Source organism: Pseudopipra pipra, chromosome 5 (assembly GCF_036250125.1).
Source record: "Pseudopipra pipra isolate bDixPip1 chromosome 5, bDixPip1.hap1, whole genome shotgun sequence".
Classification (NCBI taxonomy): domain Eukaryota; kingdom Metazoa; phylum Chordata; class Aves; order Passeriformes; family Pipridae; genus Pseudopipra; species Pseudopipra pipra.
The window spans coordinates 75,719,049-75,733,164 of NC_087553.1; the positions used below are offsets into that span (position 1 = coordinate 75,719,049).

Here is a 14,116-nt window from a genome sequence, read left to right on the forward strand (position 1 = left end):
TTGGGGGAGGGTTTGGGGTGCATTGTGCTGACGGGGGCTGTGGTTTGGGGTGCCTGGGGTGTCGGGGTGCTGGGTATTGGGGTGTTCGGGTGCCTGGGGTGTCAGGGTGTTGAGGTGCAGGGTATTGGGGTGCTAGGTGTTGGAGTATTGGGGTGCAGGGGTATTGGAGTGCTAGGTGTTGGAGTATTGGGGTGCAGGGGTATTGGGGTGCAGGGGTATCAGGGTGTGGGGGCATTGGGGTGGCCAGCTGGCAAGGTATTGAGGTGCCGGGGTATTGGGTGCTTGGGGTATTGGGGTGCACAGAGTGCTGCCTGTCAGGGTCCCCGGGGTGCTGGGATTTTGGGGTGCTGGGGTGTTGGGGTGTCAAGGTACAGGTGTGTCTGGATGATGGGCTGTTGGGGTTCCTGGCCTATGAATTGTGGCAGTTTTGTGGTGTTGGGGTTTCGGGGTTTGGGATTTTGGGGGGTGCTCGGATTTTGCACTTTGGGGGTGCTGGGATTTTAGGGTGCCAGGGTTTGGGGTTACACCAGTTCAGGGGGTTGTGGGTGCAGGGATTTTGGGGTGGCAGAGTTTCAGTGGTCTCTGGATGCCAGGATTTGGGGTACTGGTATTTCAGTGTAGGGGGGTTGGAGTGCTTGGGGGCCGAGGCTTGGGAGTGCTGAGGTTTGGGGGTGCTGAAGTTTGGGGTGCCAGTGTTTCAGCTTGCAGAGTTTGAGGGTGCCAATATCTGAGTGGAGGACAGGGGGTTCGAGGTGTCAGATTTTGGGAGTTTGTGGCACTGGGCTTTTGGGAGTTTTGGTGTGTCAGTTAATGGTGTCTGGGGGGTTGTGGGAGCCAGTGGTTTGTGGGTGCCTGTGTTTGGGGCTTTGGGGGTGCCAGGGTTTGGGGCTTTTGGGGTTTGGAGGATTTTGGAGGTGCCTGTGTTTGTGGGTGTCAGTGTTTGAGGAGGTCAGTGTTTGGGGCCGTCAGGGTCTGGGGGTTTGTGGGTACTGGCATTTGTGGGTGTCAGTATTTGGGGTGACACTATTTGGGATGCTGGTGTTTGGGATTACTGAGGTTTTGGGGTTTCAGGGGGTCGGTGTCTGAGGGTTTGGGGGTGCAGGTGTTTCCGAGGTGCCGGTGCTTGAGGCTGTCAGGGTTTCTGGTTGCCTGTGTTTCGGGCTATTGAGATTTTGGGTGTGTCGGGGGTTTAGGGGTTTGTCGATGTTTCAAAAGTGCCGGGATTTGGGGGTCTCGGGGGTGCCGGGGTTTGTGGGTGCCGGGGCCCGGGAGTGCCCAAGTCCGGGGGTCCGAGGTTTGGGAGGTGCTGGGGTCCGGGGGTTTGGGGGGTGTGGGGTGCGGGGGTCCATGGTTTTGGGGGAGCAGAAGTCCGGGGGTTTTGGGGGTGCCCGTGTCTGGGGGTCCGGGTGTGAGGCCAGGGCTATAAATAGCGGCGCCCGAGGCCCCCCCACCCCCCGGCCGGTCGGTCGGTCGGTCCCTCCCGGTCGGTCGGTCCCTCCCCGGGACGGGGCGGGACGGGCCAGGGCAGCGCTTAAAGCCGCCGCCGCCCCCGGCCCCGCCACTCTCCGCCGCCGCCCCCGGCCCGAGAACCCTCCGGGAACGCATCGGGAACGCATCGGGAACGCATCGGACCCCGCCGCGAATCGGCACCGGGAACTCACCGGGAACCGCTGCTCTGCCTCGGGAACACTCCGGGAACCCACCGGGAACCCACCGGGAACTGGCCCCGGGAACCCACCGGACCCCGCCGGGATCCGCTGCTCCGCTCCGGGAACTCATCGGGAACCGACCTCGGGAATCAGGTGGACCGTCCACCCCCCGGGACCCGCCGCTACCACCGGGAACCCACCGGACCCCCCCCAACCCCTTAGGGATCCGCTGCTCCCCTCTGGGAGCCGAGAACCGACCCCACTACCGGGAACTTGCACCGGGACAGACTCAGGACAGCAGCCCCTGGCACCGGATCCCTGACTCTGGGAGTCGGGACCCCCACTGGGGACACCGGCACCGAGCCGCGACCCCCCCCGGGACACCGGGACTGAGCCGAGACGTGCCCAGGCACCCGCACTGATCCCGGGATCCGGGAGCACCCCCTGGGCACCGGGACTGACTGAGGACACGGTCCCCCGGCGTCGGGAACTGGGACCCCCCCAGGACACTGACACCCACCCGTGACCCAGGACACCGGGACTGACCCAGGACACCGGGACTGACCCAGGACACCGTCCCCCAGCACCGGGACCCCACTGCAGGCACCGGCACCCCCCGGGACCCCCACCAGGGACACCGGCTCTGAGCCAGGACACCATCCTCCAGCACCGGCTTTGCCACCGGGACCCAGGACCCCCACCCCGGGCACCCACGTTGTCCCAGGACACCAACACTGATTTAGGACCCCCACCCACGGTACCAGGACCCCTTCAGGATACTGGGACTGGCCCAGAACCCCCACCTGGGGACGGGGATTGACTTGGGACCCCTGCCCAGGCTTCAGGAGTGACCTGGGACCCCTCCCGGGACCCCACACCCACCCAAGGACCCCAACCCAGCCACGAGGAGTGATCCAGGACTCCCCAACACGCCCATTCGGGAACCTCCCCACCACCCCCCAGGAAACCCCTCGCCCACTGAGGACCCCCCCAGCCCCACCAGGATGAACTCGTTCGACGCGGCGCCAGGCGAGGACCCCGAGGAGCTCCCGGCCACCGAGAAGGACCTGGCGGAGGACGCGCCCTGGAAGAAGATCCAGCAGAACACGTTCACACGCTGGTGCAACGAGCACCTCAAGTGTGTGCAGAAGCGCATCGTGGACCTGCAGCGCGACCTGAGCGACGGGCTGCGCCTCATCGCCCTGCTCGAGGTGCTCAGCCAGAAGAAGATGGGGCGCAAGCACCACCCGCGCCCCAACTTCCGCCAGATGAAGCTGGAGAACGTCTCGGTGGCCCTCGAGTTCCTGGAGCGGGAGCACATCAAACTGGTGTCCATCGGTGGGTGTGCGAGGGGGGAGAGGAGAGTGTGCCAGGGGTGGGGAGGAGTGGGAATGGGGTGGGTGTGCCAGGGCAGGGGAGACGGAGCAGTGAGGATGGGGCTGGGGACGACCATGCGAGGGTGGCCGTGATGGACAAGTGAGGATGGGGCTGAGTGTGCAAGGGTGGGTGTGGTGAGGAGCTGGAATGGAGGGTGAGTGTGCAAGGGCAGGAGCAGTGGCAGAAGAGGGGCACAGGGTGACTGTGAGGGCGGTGGCAGAGGAGTGAGGATGGGGCTGAGTGTGCAAAGGGCAAGGCCAATGGACAAATGAGAGTGAGGAATGAGCGTGCAAGGGTGTGTGTGGTGGAGGGATGGGAATGGAGGGTGAGCGAGCAAAGGCAGCGTGAGCAACGAGTGAGGATGGGGCTGAGTGTGCAAGATTGGAGGGGGGATGAGTGTGTGAGGGGAGGTGATGGATGAGTGTGGATGAGATGAGAGTGCAAGGACTGGGGGGTGGAGAAGTGGGAGTGAGGGATGAGTGTGCAAGGCGGGGGACAATGGACAGGTGGGGCTGGGGATGAGTGTGCCAGGGCTGTGCAGTCCGTGGGCCTGAACCCGTGTGAGGGGCCGTGCAGGGCCGGGGGGGTCGGGCCCTGGTGCGAGGGGCTGTGCGGGGGGTGGGTGCTGAGCTCACGCTTGGCTCGGGCCGTGCACGCTGAGCTCACCCGGAGGGGCCGCACCGGCCCCCCGCACACTCGCTCCCCCCTGGAGGGGCCCCAGCGCCCACCTCCACCCGACAGCTGCAGGGTGACCGCCCCCCCCGCGGGCACGGGGGGTTTGCAGCCCCCCCGCACACGCACTGGCGCACCCACCTTTGCACAGCCGGACCCGGGGGGTGAGGGACCCCCCGTTCTGTCACCTCCCCCTCCCCACGCGTGTCTTTGCCCCCTCCCGTGAACCCCCCCCACATGTGACATCAGGGTTTGGGGTCCCCCAGGTGTTGCCCCCCGGAAGCCGCCGGGGGTGTGGGGGGGGTTGTCCCGCCCCGCCCTCACATCTGCAGCCCATTTCCTCCCCAAAAGGCGATCGCTCGTGGGGGGGAGGGAAGAGGGCGGGGGAGGGTCCGCTCTGCAGGGCGGTGGGGGAGGCGCCGGGATGTCTGGGGCCCCCCTTCTCCCCCAGACGCCCCCTGCCTCAGTTTCCCTGTCCCGGCATCCCATGGCTCAGGACCCCTCCCGGGGTGCTCGCTCGGGACCCTCCCGGGTGCTGCCAGGGTTGTGCCCCCACCAGGCACTGCCCCGTGGGCTATTGGGGTCCCCCCTGCAGGTTGTGGGGTGCTTGGGGTGGGCGGGGGGCAGTGCCGTGAGGAGTCGGGGTGTCCCCAGGCCCATAATTGGGACCCTTCCTGTGTCCTGGGGTGTCCCCAGGCAGGTTTTGGGGTGCAGGCCCCCCCGGCAGTGCCATGGGTTGTCAGGTTGTCAGGGGTCCCCGTGGCAGTGCTGTGGGGTTTTGGGGTGCCCCCAGGCGGGTCCCGGGGTGCCCCAGGGGGGAACAGTCTCAGGGGTGTTGGGGTGCAGCCCCCCCGTTCCCCCCCGCAGGCAGCCAGGCCATCGTGGACGGGACCCCGAAGCTGATCCCGGGGGGTCGGGGCTGTCGGGGTGCAGGGACCCCCCCGGGGGTGTCCCGCAGGATGTTGGGGTGTCCCGGGGGGTGCTGTGGGGTGTCGGGGTGCCCCGGGGGGAGTCCCGCGGGACCTCGGGTGCAGCCCCCGCCTTTCCCCCCCGCAGACAGCAAAGCGATCGTGGACGGGAACCTGAAGCTGATCCTGGGGCTGATCTGGACCCTCATCCTGCACTATTCCATCTCCATGCCCATGTGGGAGGAGGAGGACGAGGGGGACGAAGGCCGCCGCCAGACCCCCAAGCAGCGGCTGCTGGGCTGGATCCAGAACAAGGTGCCGCAGCTGCCCATCACCAACTTCAATCGCGACTGGCGCGACGGGAAGGCGCTGGGAGCGCTGGTGGACAACTGCGCCCCGGGTGAGGAGGGTGGGGCCGGGGGAGCTGGGGCCGGGGGGGCACGGTGGGAGTGTGGGGGGGACAACCGTGCCCTCGGGGACGGGGGAATGGGGGGTAGGAGGGGATGGGGGCAGGGGAAGGGAGAGGGGGGGAGAGGGGGGCAACTGCCCCTCCAGCAGCTGGTGTGGGGTACGGGGGGCACGGGGGGGTAAGAGCCCCCCAGTCCATGCTGGCTCAGGGGGCACTGGTGGAGACGATGGGAGGCACTGGATGCGAAAGGGAGGGGGTGTGGGACGGGGGGCAGGACAGGGGTGCCTCGCTGACCCTCCTCCCCCTCAGGCCTGTGCCCGGACTGGGAGAAGTGGGACCCCAACGAGCCGGTGCAGAACGCCCGGGAGGCCATGCAGCAGGCGGACGACTGGCTGGGGGTCCCCCAGGTACGGGGCACGGGGGGCACCGGGGGTCCCCCAGGTGTGGGGCGTGGGAGGGGGGCACAAGGGGCACTGGGGGTGCAGGGGCATTTCAAGGGTGGTCCTTGGGGATCCACAGGGTCCCTGGGTATATGGGATACCCCTGGGCACCCGTGGGGGCGGTGGGTGTGTGTAGGGGGGTTCCCAGCGGGGCCGGGAGGGTGTGGTTGGTGTCGGGGGTCCCAGGAGGGTCTGACGAGTCTCAGGGTGCCCCCTGGCATTGGGGTTCACGGTGGGAGGGCTCCCCAGCAGGGTCCCCCCGGGTGGGGGGTACTGGGAGGTCTGACAGGTGTCGGGGTCCCCCCTGCAGGTGATTGCCCCCGAGGAGATCGTGGACCCCGACGTGGACGAGCACTCGGTGATGACGTACCTGTCCCAGTTCCCCAAGGCCAAGCTCCGGCCGGGGGCCCCCCTGCGCCCTCGGCCCCCCCAGCCCGGCCGTGCGCGCGCCTACGGGCCCGGTACGGGGGGCTGGGGGGAGCTGGGGGGCTGTGGTGCCAGGGTGGAGGGGGCAAAGGGGGGTGTGGGGGTTTGGGAGTCCCCAGGAGGCTGCAGACCTGGCACAGGTGGGCTGTGGGGCTCATGGGGGACTCAAGGACCCCACACAGGGAGACGTGGGGGAGCTCAGGGCCACACAGGGACCAGGCACAGGAGGGACATGGAGGGGTTACTGGGTGGGGGATGTGGGGGGGCTCAGGAACCCAGCACCAGAGGGGTCTTGGGGGACCATGGGCTGTCAGCCCATGAGGCCCCACCCCAAGCCCAGGGACCCCTCTCCGACCCTGGGGTGTCACCTGTGCCCAGGGACACCCTGGGGACACCCCAGGGCCTCCACCACTGACCAGGAAGATCCCAGGGTTCTCCAAGGGTCCCCCCATGCCCAGACACCCTGCAAAATCCCCCCAGGCTCTCCCCCATACCCAAGAGACCCCCACTGATCCCCAGGCTCCCCCTGCCACCACCAAGGACCACCTGGGGGTCCCAAGTCGTGTGTGCTGTGGGATGCTGGGGGTTGGGGGCATGCTGGGAGGTTCTGGGGTGCTGGGGGTCCCTGGGGGGTTCTGGGGTCCTGGAACCCCCCTGACCCTCTCCCCCTGCAGGCATCGAGCCCCAGGGAAACGTGGTGCTGCGGCCGGCCCAGTTCACGGTGGAGACCCTGGAGGCAGGCGTGGGCGAGGTCCTGGTCTATGTCGAGGACCCCGAGGGACACACTGAGGAGGTACAGGGGGCCCAGCACCCCCTCTGGGGGATCCCCCCAGCAGCCCTCTCTGGGGGAGCCCTCCAGTGCCCTGGCTCTGTGTCACCCCCTGTCCCCGGTGTTGGGGTCTCTCCCCCCCAGGCCAAGGTGGTCCCCAACAATGACAAGAAGCGAACGTACAGCGTCACCTACGTCCCCAAGGTCGCGGGGCTGCACAAGGTGAGGCCTGTGGCGACCCCCCTGTGACAGCCCCTGGCTACCTGCCCTGCAACCCCCCCCGTGAGACCCCCGTGACACCCCCGTGACACCCCCGTGACACCCCTGCCCTCCGTGCCCCAGGTGACGGTGCTGTTCGCGGGGCAGAACATCGACGGGAGCCCCTTTGGGGTGGGCGTGGCCATGGCCCTGGGTGACGCCACCAAGGTGACGGCGCGTGGCCCCGGCCTGGAGCCCGTGGGCAACGTGGCCAACAAGGCCACCTACTTTGACATCTACACTGCAGGTGGGGGAATGGGGCGGCCGGGGGGCTCTGGGGACACGTCCTCGTGGTGGTGTGGCCGTGACGGGGCCAGGTGGCTCTGGGGACGTGTCTTCTCGGTGGCATGGCTGTGGCATGACCCAGAGACTCTGGGGACATGTCCTCGGGGTGGTGTGGCTGTGGCATGAGTTGGTGGCACTGAGGTCATGTCCTCGTGATGTGCATGGGGTGGCCTGGTGGCTGTGTGTCCTCATGGTGACAGGACGTGGCATGATCTCATGGCTCAGGGACACATCCCTCTCCTGCCAGGGCCACGGCATGGCTGGGTGGCTCTGGGGACGTGTTCTCATGGTGACCTGGCCATGGCATGACTTGGTGACTCTGAGGCCACGTTCTCATGGTGACAATGGCCATGGGGTGTCTCGTGGCTCTGGGGATGTGTCCTCATGGTGACAGGGTCATGGCATGGCTGGATGGCTCTGGGGACATGTCCTGGTGGCTCCCCATGGTGGCCTGGCCGTGGCACTGAGCCTGTGTCCTGGTGGCAGGGGCCGGCTCGGGAGATGTGGGGGTGGTGATCACGGACCCCCAGGGCCGGCGGGACACAGTGGAGGTGATGCTGGAGGACAAAGGGGACAACGTGTTCCGCTGCACCTACCGGCCTGTCCTCGAGGGGCCACACACCATCTGTGTCACCTACGCTGGCACCCAGATCCCCAAGAGCCCCTTCACCGTCAACGTGGCTGAAGGTGAGACGCCCCCGCCGGGTCCCCACGTGGCCCCATGGCACCCACTGGTGACCAGAGTGGCCCCATGTCACCCATCAGTGGCCCCACAGCACCCACTGGTGACCGTCGTGTCTCCAAGGCAGCTATTGGTGACCACAGTGGCCCCATGGCACCCAGTGGTGACTGTGGTGGCCCACAATACCTGTCAGTGACCACAGTGGCCCCACAACACCCCTGTGGTTGCCCATGGCCCCAGGGGTGGCCCTGTGGCCCCCTCAACCCCCCAGGAGGGCCCTCTGGTACCCCTGTCCCCAGGGTGTCCCCAGGGTGTCCCTGTGGCACCCATCAATCCCAGGGTGTCCTCAGGGGTTCCTTGTGCCCCTGGGGATCCCATGGCATCCCCCTGTCCATGGAGTGTCTCCAGGGTGTCCCCACAGGCACCTTCCAGCCCTGGGGACCCCATGGAACCCCACTGTCCCCAGAGTATCCCCACTGTGTTCCCATGGGCTTCTTACAATTCGGGGACCCCCTCCCCTCCCTGGAGTATCTCCAGGGTGTTCCCATGGGCATCTTCCAGCCCCAGGGACCCCCTCCTTGTCCCTGGGGTTGTCCCCAGGGTCCCCCCGGTGCCCAGTGGGTTTGTGGGTGCTAACGGGGGTCTCCAGCCTGCACGCCCTCAGCGGTCCGGGCCGCGGGCCGGGGGCTGCAGCCACGGGGGATCCGGGTGCAGGAGGTGGCCGACTTCAAGGTCATGACCCGGGGCGCGGGCAGCGGGGACCTGCGGGTGACACTGCGGGGGCCAGGTACGTGTCACTGCGGGGGCACGGGGGGCCGGGTGGTGGGGGCACCACAGGGTGTGCCAAAGGGAGTCCACGTGTGGGGGGTCCCATTGGGGTGCCCATGGGGTGGGTGCATCAGTGGGGGGTCCCCACGGAGGGATGGACATGGTTGCAGGTCCCATGTGGGCTCTAGGGTTGGGGGCCACCATGGGGTGGCTGGGGGTGGGTGGGTGTGTGGGTAGGGGTCCCATGAGGGTGCCCGTGGGAGTTGGGTGGTTGGGGGCATCACAGGGTTGGCCACGGGTGGGGGGGCACCATGGGGAGGTGCATGGTTGGGGGGTGCCCTGGGGGACATACCCGTGGTTGGGGGGTGCCCTGGGGGACATACCCGTGGTTGGGGGGTGCTTCTGGGGGACATACCCGTGGTTGGGGGGTGCTTCTGGGGGACATACCCGTGGTTGGGGGGTGCTTCTGGGGGACATACCCGTGGTTGGGGGGGTGCCCTGGGGGACACACCCGTGGTTGGGGGTGCCCTGGGGGACATACCTGTGGTTGGGGGGGTGCCCTGGGGGACATACCCGTGGTTGGGGGGTGCCCTGGGGGACATACCCGTGGTTGGGGGGGTGCCCTGGGGGACATACCCGTGGTTGGGGGGTGCTTCTGGGGGACATACCCGTGGTTGGGGGGTGCTTCTGGGGGACATACCCGTGGTTGGGGGGTGCTTCTGGGGGACATACCCGTGGTTGGGGGGGTGCCCTGGGGGACATACCCGTGGTTGGGGGTGCCCTGGGGGACATACCTGTGGTTGGGGGGTGCCCTGGGGGACATACCCGTGGTTGGGGGGGTGCCCTGGGGGACATACCCGTGGTTGGGGGGGTGCCCTGGGGGACACACCCGTGGTTGGGGGGTGCTTCTGGGGGGATTGTGGGTGCCCCATGTGACCCCCACGTGACGCCCCTCCCGCAGGGGGCTCGGAGGAGCCGGTGACAGTGCGGGACGTGGGCGACGGCGTCTACGAGTGCGAGTACCTGCCCCGGGTGCCCGGCACCTACCAGGTGTCCATCACCTGGGGGGGCTACGCCATCCCCCGCAGGTCAGTGCCACGCACAGGGGGCACCCCGGCAGAGGGAAGGGAAGTGATGGGGCACCCCTCACTGCCCCTTCACCCTGAAACCCCTTCGAGGTGCAGGTGTCCCCCTGGGGGTGGGGGGTCTGGGGGAATGTGGGAGGTGGGGGGTGTCACAGTTCCCCCCCATCCTCCTCAGCCCATTCGAGGTGCAGGTGTGTGAGGGGCAGGGGGTGTGCAGGGGTGGCACAGCCCCCCTCACACCGACCTGTCCCCCCAGCCCGTTCGAGGTGCAGGTGTCCCCCCAGCCAGGGACACAGAAGGTGCGGGCCTGGGGGCCGGGGCTCGAGGGAGGGGTCGTGGGACGCCCTGCAGACTTCGTGGTGGAGGCCATCGGCACCGAAGTGGGGACCCTCGGTGAGCCCAGAAAGGGGCACGGGGGACAGGGTGGGGGCACCGCGGTGGGGATGTGGGGACAGGGTGGGGGCACTGCGGTGGGGATGTGGGGACAGGGTGGGGGCACCGCGGTGGGGATGTGGGGACAGGGTGGGGGGCACCCTGCAGGGACGTGGCACTGTGGAGGGTGTTGCTGTGGAGGGGACACGGGCATGGGATGGGTGATACCCTGCTGGGGACATGGGGACAGGCTGGAGGACAGGCACCATGGTGGGGTCCCCACTGCTGTGGTGACATGGGCACAGGGTGGGGACCATGAAGGTGGGGACATGGGGCGGGCTGGGGGTGGCCACAGCAGGGATGTGGGGACATGGGTCATACCCCCCTAAGGACATGGGCACAGAACGGGGGACAGCAACCTGGGGCTTCCCGCTGTGAGGACATGAAGACATGTTGGGTGTCACCCTGCTGGGGACTCAGGCATGGAGTGGGGACAAAGACAAGGTGCGGGGGTCCCGGTGGGGGCACAGGGTGACGGTGGCCGCGGCGCCCCCAGGGTTCTCCATCGAGGGCCCGTCGCAGGCGCGCATCGAGTGCGACGACAAGGGCGACGGCTCGTGCGACGTGCGGTACTGGCCCACGGAGCCGGGGCCCTACGCCGTGCACGTGGTGTGCGATGACGAGGACATCCGGGACAGCCCCTTCATGGCCGACATCCGCCCCGCGCCCCCCGACTCCTGGCCCGACAAGGTGCTGCGACCCACAGCTCCCCGCCAGGCCCCAGAGCGCCCTGCTGGGCCCCACCGCGCCCCACTGCACCTCACCCGTGGGTGCTGGGGGTGCCAGTGCCCCCCTGACCTCACCTGAATCCCCCCGTGCAGGTGAAGGCCTTCGGGCCGGGGCTGGAGCCCACGGGCTGCATCGTGGACCGCCCGGCCGAGTTCACCATCGACGCCCGCGGTGCCGGCAAGGGGCCCCTCAAGCTCTACGCACAGGTGGGTGCCAGTGGGCGCCGCTGGGTGACACTGGGTGATGCTGAGCACCTTTGAGTCCAGCTGGGCACTGCTGGGTTCCGATGAATGACACTGGACGTTGTTGGGTGCCCTTGAGCACTACTGGGTGCTGTTGGGTGCCAGTGGGCACCCCGTGCACCTTCAGCGCCGTTGGGCACCGCTGTGTCCCCTCATCTCCACCCCGGTGCCCACAGGACGCCGAGGGCTTCCCCATCGACATCAAGGTGAAGGACAACGGTGACGGCACCTTCCACTGCGTCTACGTCCCCACCAAGGCCATCAAGCACACCGTCATCGTCGCCTGGGGGGGTGTCAACACTCCCAACAGCCCCTTCCGCGTGGGTGTCACGGGGGCCTGTGGGGTGCTGGCGTGGCTGTGGGGGTCCAAGGGGGTGCAGAGAGGGGGTGCCAGTCATGGAGGGTGTCGAGGTGTCAGATGTGGGGCATGGGGGTCCCATGGGGCACTGGGCATGGACGTCCCATAGGAATGGGGGGCCAGGGTAGGGCTGGGGGCCCATGGGGTGATGTGGATGGGAATGGGGGTCCCATGGAGTGCTGGATGTGGGGATGGCGGTCCCAGACCATTAAGGGTGCTGGGGTGGGGTTGGGGGTCTCCTGGAGTGGTGTGGATGGTGTGGTGGGGATGGAGGAGGGTGCCGGAATGGGGATGGGGGTCCCATGGGCCGATGGGCTGGGGAGCCTATGGTGGAGTTGGGAGTCTCAGCCCTATGGGGTGCCTGGCAGGGAGGGGTCTGTGCCCCTGCCCTGCAGGTGACGCTGTGGACCCACAGGTGAGCGTGGGCGAGGGCAGCCACCCCGGCAGGGTGAAGGTGCATGGGCCAGGCGTGGAGAAGACGGGGCTGAAGGCCAACGAGCCCACCTACTTCACCGTGGACTGCAGCGAGGCTGGGCAGGGTGGGTGATGGGGGGCACCCTGGGGATCCCTCTGTGGGCATGAGACTCGTGTCCTGTGTCCCTGGTCCTGCTTCCCTGGTCCTGCATGTACATCCCTGGACCAGCATCCCTGGTCCTGGGCTCCTTCGTCCTGGGTCCATCTGCCCCAGTCCTGGTCCTGAATCCCTGATTCTGCATCTCTGCTCCCGGTCCATTGTCCCTGGTCCTGGTCCAGGATTCCAGGGCCTGCATCCCTACTCCTGCATCTGCATCCCTGGTCCATCATCCCCAGTCCTGGTCCAGCTCCCCACCTCGTGTACCCGGTTCCACCCCTCAGTGCCCCCCGGGACAGCGGGTGCCACTGACCCTGCCCCCCACAGGTGATGTCAGCATTGGGATCAAGTGTGCCCCGGGGGTGGTGGGGCCACTCGAGGCCGACATCGACTTCGACATCATCAAGAATGACAACGACACCTTCACGGTCAAGTACACGGCGCCGGGCGCGGGGCTCTACACCATCATGGTGCTCTTCGCCAACCAGGTGAGGGGGCCGGGGGTGCCCCCTGCCCCCAGGGGCCGGGTGGGGCTGGAGCTCTGTCCCCGTGGTGCCCTCATGTCACTGTGCCCTGGTGTCTGTCCCCAGGAGATCCCCTCCAGCCCCTTCCGCATCAAGGTGGACCCGTCCCACGACGCCAGCAAGGTCAAGGCTGAGGGACCTGGGCTCAGCCGCACGGGTGAGGGAGATGTGGGGATGGGGGCTGTGGGACAGGGAGTACTGTGGGGCAGGGACCGCGATGCCGTGGGTCCCGCAGTGACTGATGGTGTGTGCATGGGTGGAGGTGGGGACCCCCACCCAGTTCTGTGGGTCCCGTGGGTGCCGTGGGTCCCACAGTAACCAATGCTGTGTGCAGGGGTGGAGGTGGGGACCCCCACCCAGTTCTGTGGGTCCCGTGGGTGCCGTGGGTCCCGCAGTGACCGATGCTGTGTGCAGGGGTGGAGGTGGGGACCCCCACCCACTTCCGCGTGCAGACGCGGGGGGCGGGGAAGGCCCCCCTGGACGTTCGGTTCGCGGGGACCGGGCCCGGCCCGGCTGTCGCCGACTTCGAGGTCATCGACAACCACGACTACTCCTACACCGTCAAGTACACCCCGCTGCAGCAGGTGGGTGCTGGGCACCCCGACACACGGGAGGGGGCACCCTGACCCGGGGAGGGACCTTGACCCGTGGGGGACACCATAACCCTATGGGCACCCACCGCCAAGTGCACCCCACTGCAGCAGTTGGGTGTGGGGGTCACCGTGAGCCTGGGGGGGCACCCTGACCCACGAGGTCACCCCATGGAGGCACCCCAACCCATCTGTGCTCCCCAACCCATAGGGTCACCCATCGGGGCCTGCTCATTGACAGCCCATCCCCTGGGCACCCCCAAGGACAGCCCCCCAGACAGCCCAGCGTATGGGGGGGTATATAGCACCTCTGTGGGCACCCCTATGAGCATCCCATCCCCTTGGCACCCTACCCCTATGAACACCCCCCTTCACACCGATACCCCACCCCTGTGGGTACTCCCATGGGGCAGCTACACCCCCACATAGGCACCAGTCACCCCAGGGCACCCCCAGACCAATGAATGGCCCCCATCCCTGGGACTTCACCCCCCCAGCACCCATGGGTGACCCCCAGCACCCCTCTGTGGGTGCCCATCCCCTGCTCCCCCCGGGTGCTGGTGTCCCCCAGCAGCACCCTGAGCTGGTGGTGTCCCCACAGGGCCCCCTGTCCGTGGTGGTCACCTACGGAGGAGACCCCATTCCCAAGAGCCCCTTCCCCGTCACTGTGGCCCCCCCCCTGCAGCTGGGCAAGGTCAAGGTGCAGGGGCTCAACAGCAGTGAGTGGGGGCACTGGGGGGCACTGGGGAGGGCACTGGGGGGGGAGCACTCTGAATCTGGGGTACGGCATGGGAAGGGACCCTGGTGGGAACACTTGGGCATGGGGGCACCCTAAGGGGACACACTCTGGTGGAAGGGGAACCTGAGTGAGGGGGTCAGCCTGGGAGGGCACCTTGGATATGAGGAGCACTCTGGTGGGGGGCACCCTTGGCTGTGGGGTTC

The 14,116-nt window shown here is 67.8% G+C and overlaps 1 protein-coding gene across 2 annotated transcripts in view; it reads left to right on the forward strand.

The window, feature by feature from the left end:
- Positions 1-1,538: 1,538 nt before the first annotated feature.
- Positions 1,539-14,116, forward strand: part of FLNC (filamin C) — a 30,155-nt gene continuing 17,577 nt past the window's right edge. Inside the window, exons 1-19 of one of the 2 annotated variants that reach the window (XM_064656796.1) lie at positions 1,539-2,987; positions 4,755-5,006; positions 5,325-5,422; positions 5,766-5,916; positions 6,556-6,674; positions 6,795-6,872; positions 6,993-7,155; positions 7,680-7,880; positions 8,525-8,662; positions 9,605-9,731; positions 9,985-10,121; positions 10,657-10,850; positions 10,982-11,095; positions 11,308-11,451; positions 11,905-12,028; positions 12,388-12,548; positions 12,651-12,741; positions 12,999-13,168; positions 13,776-13,893. In XM_064656796.1, coding sequence (XP_064512866.1) covers positions 2,654-2,987; positions 4,755-5,006; positions 5,325-5,422; positions 5,766-5,916; positions 6,556-6,674; positions 6,795-6,872; positions 6,993-7,155; positions 7,680-7,880; positions 8,525-8,662; positions 9,605-9,731; positions 9,985-10,121; positions 10,657-10,850; positions 10,982-11,095; positions 11,308-11,451; positions 11,905-12,028; positions 12,388-12,548; positions 12,651-12,741; positions 12,999-13,168; positions 13,776-13,893 — 2,914 coding nt within the window. In that variant the 5' untranslated portion in view covers positions 1,539-2,653. The remainder of the gene's footprint in view (positions 2,988-4,754; positions 5,007-5,324; positions 5,423-5,765; positions 5,917-6,555; positions 6,675-6,794; positions 6,873-6,992; positions 7,156-7,679; positions 7,881-8,524; positions 8,663-9,604; positions 9,732-9,984; positions 10,122-10,656; positions 10,851-10,981; positions 11,096-11,307; positions 11,452-11,904; positions 12,029-12,387; positions 12,549-12,650; positions 12,742-12,998; positions 13,169-13,775; positions 13,894-14,116) is intronic. The other variant, XM_064656795.1, reaches the window with a different exon arrangement.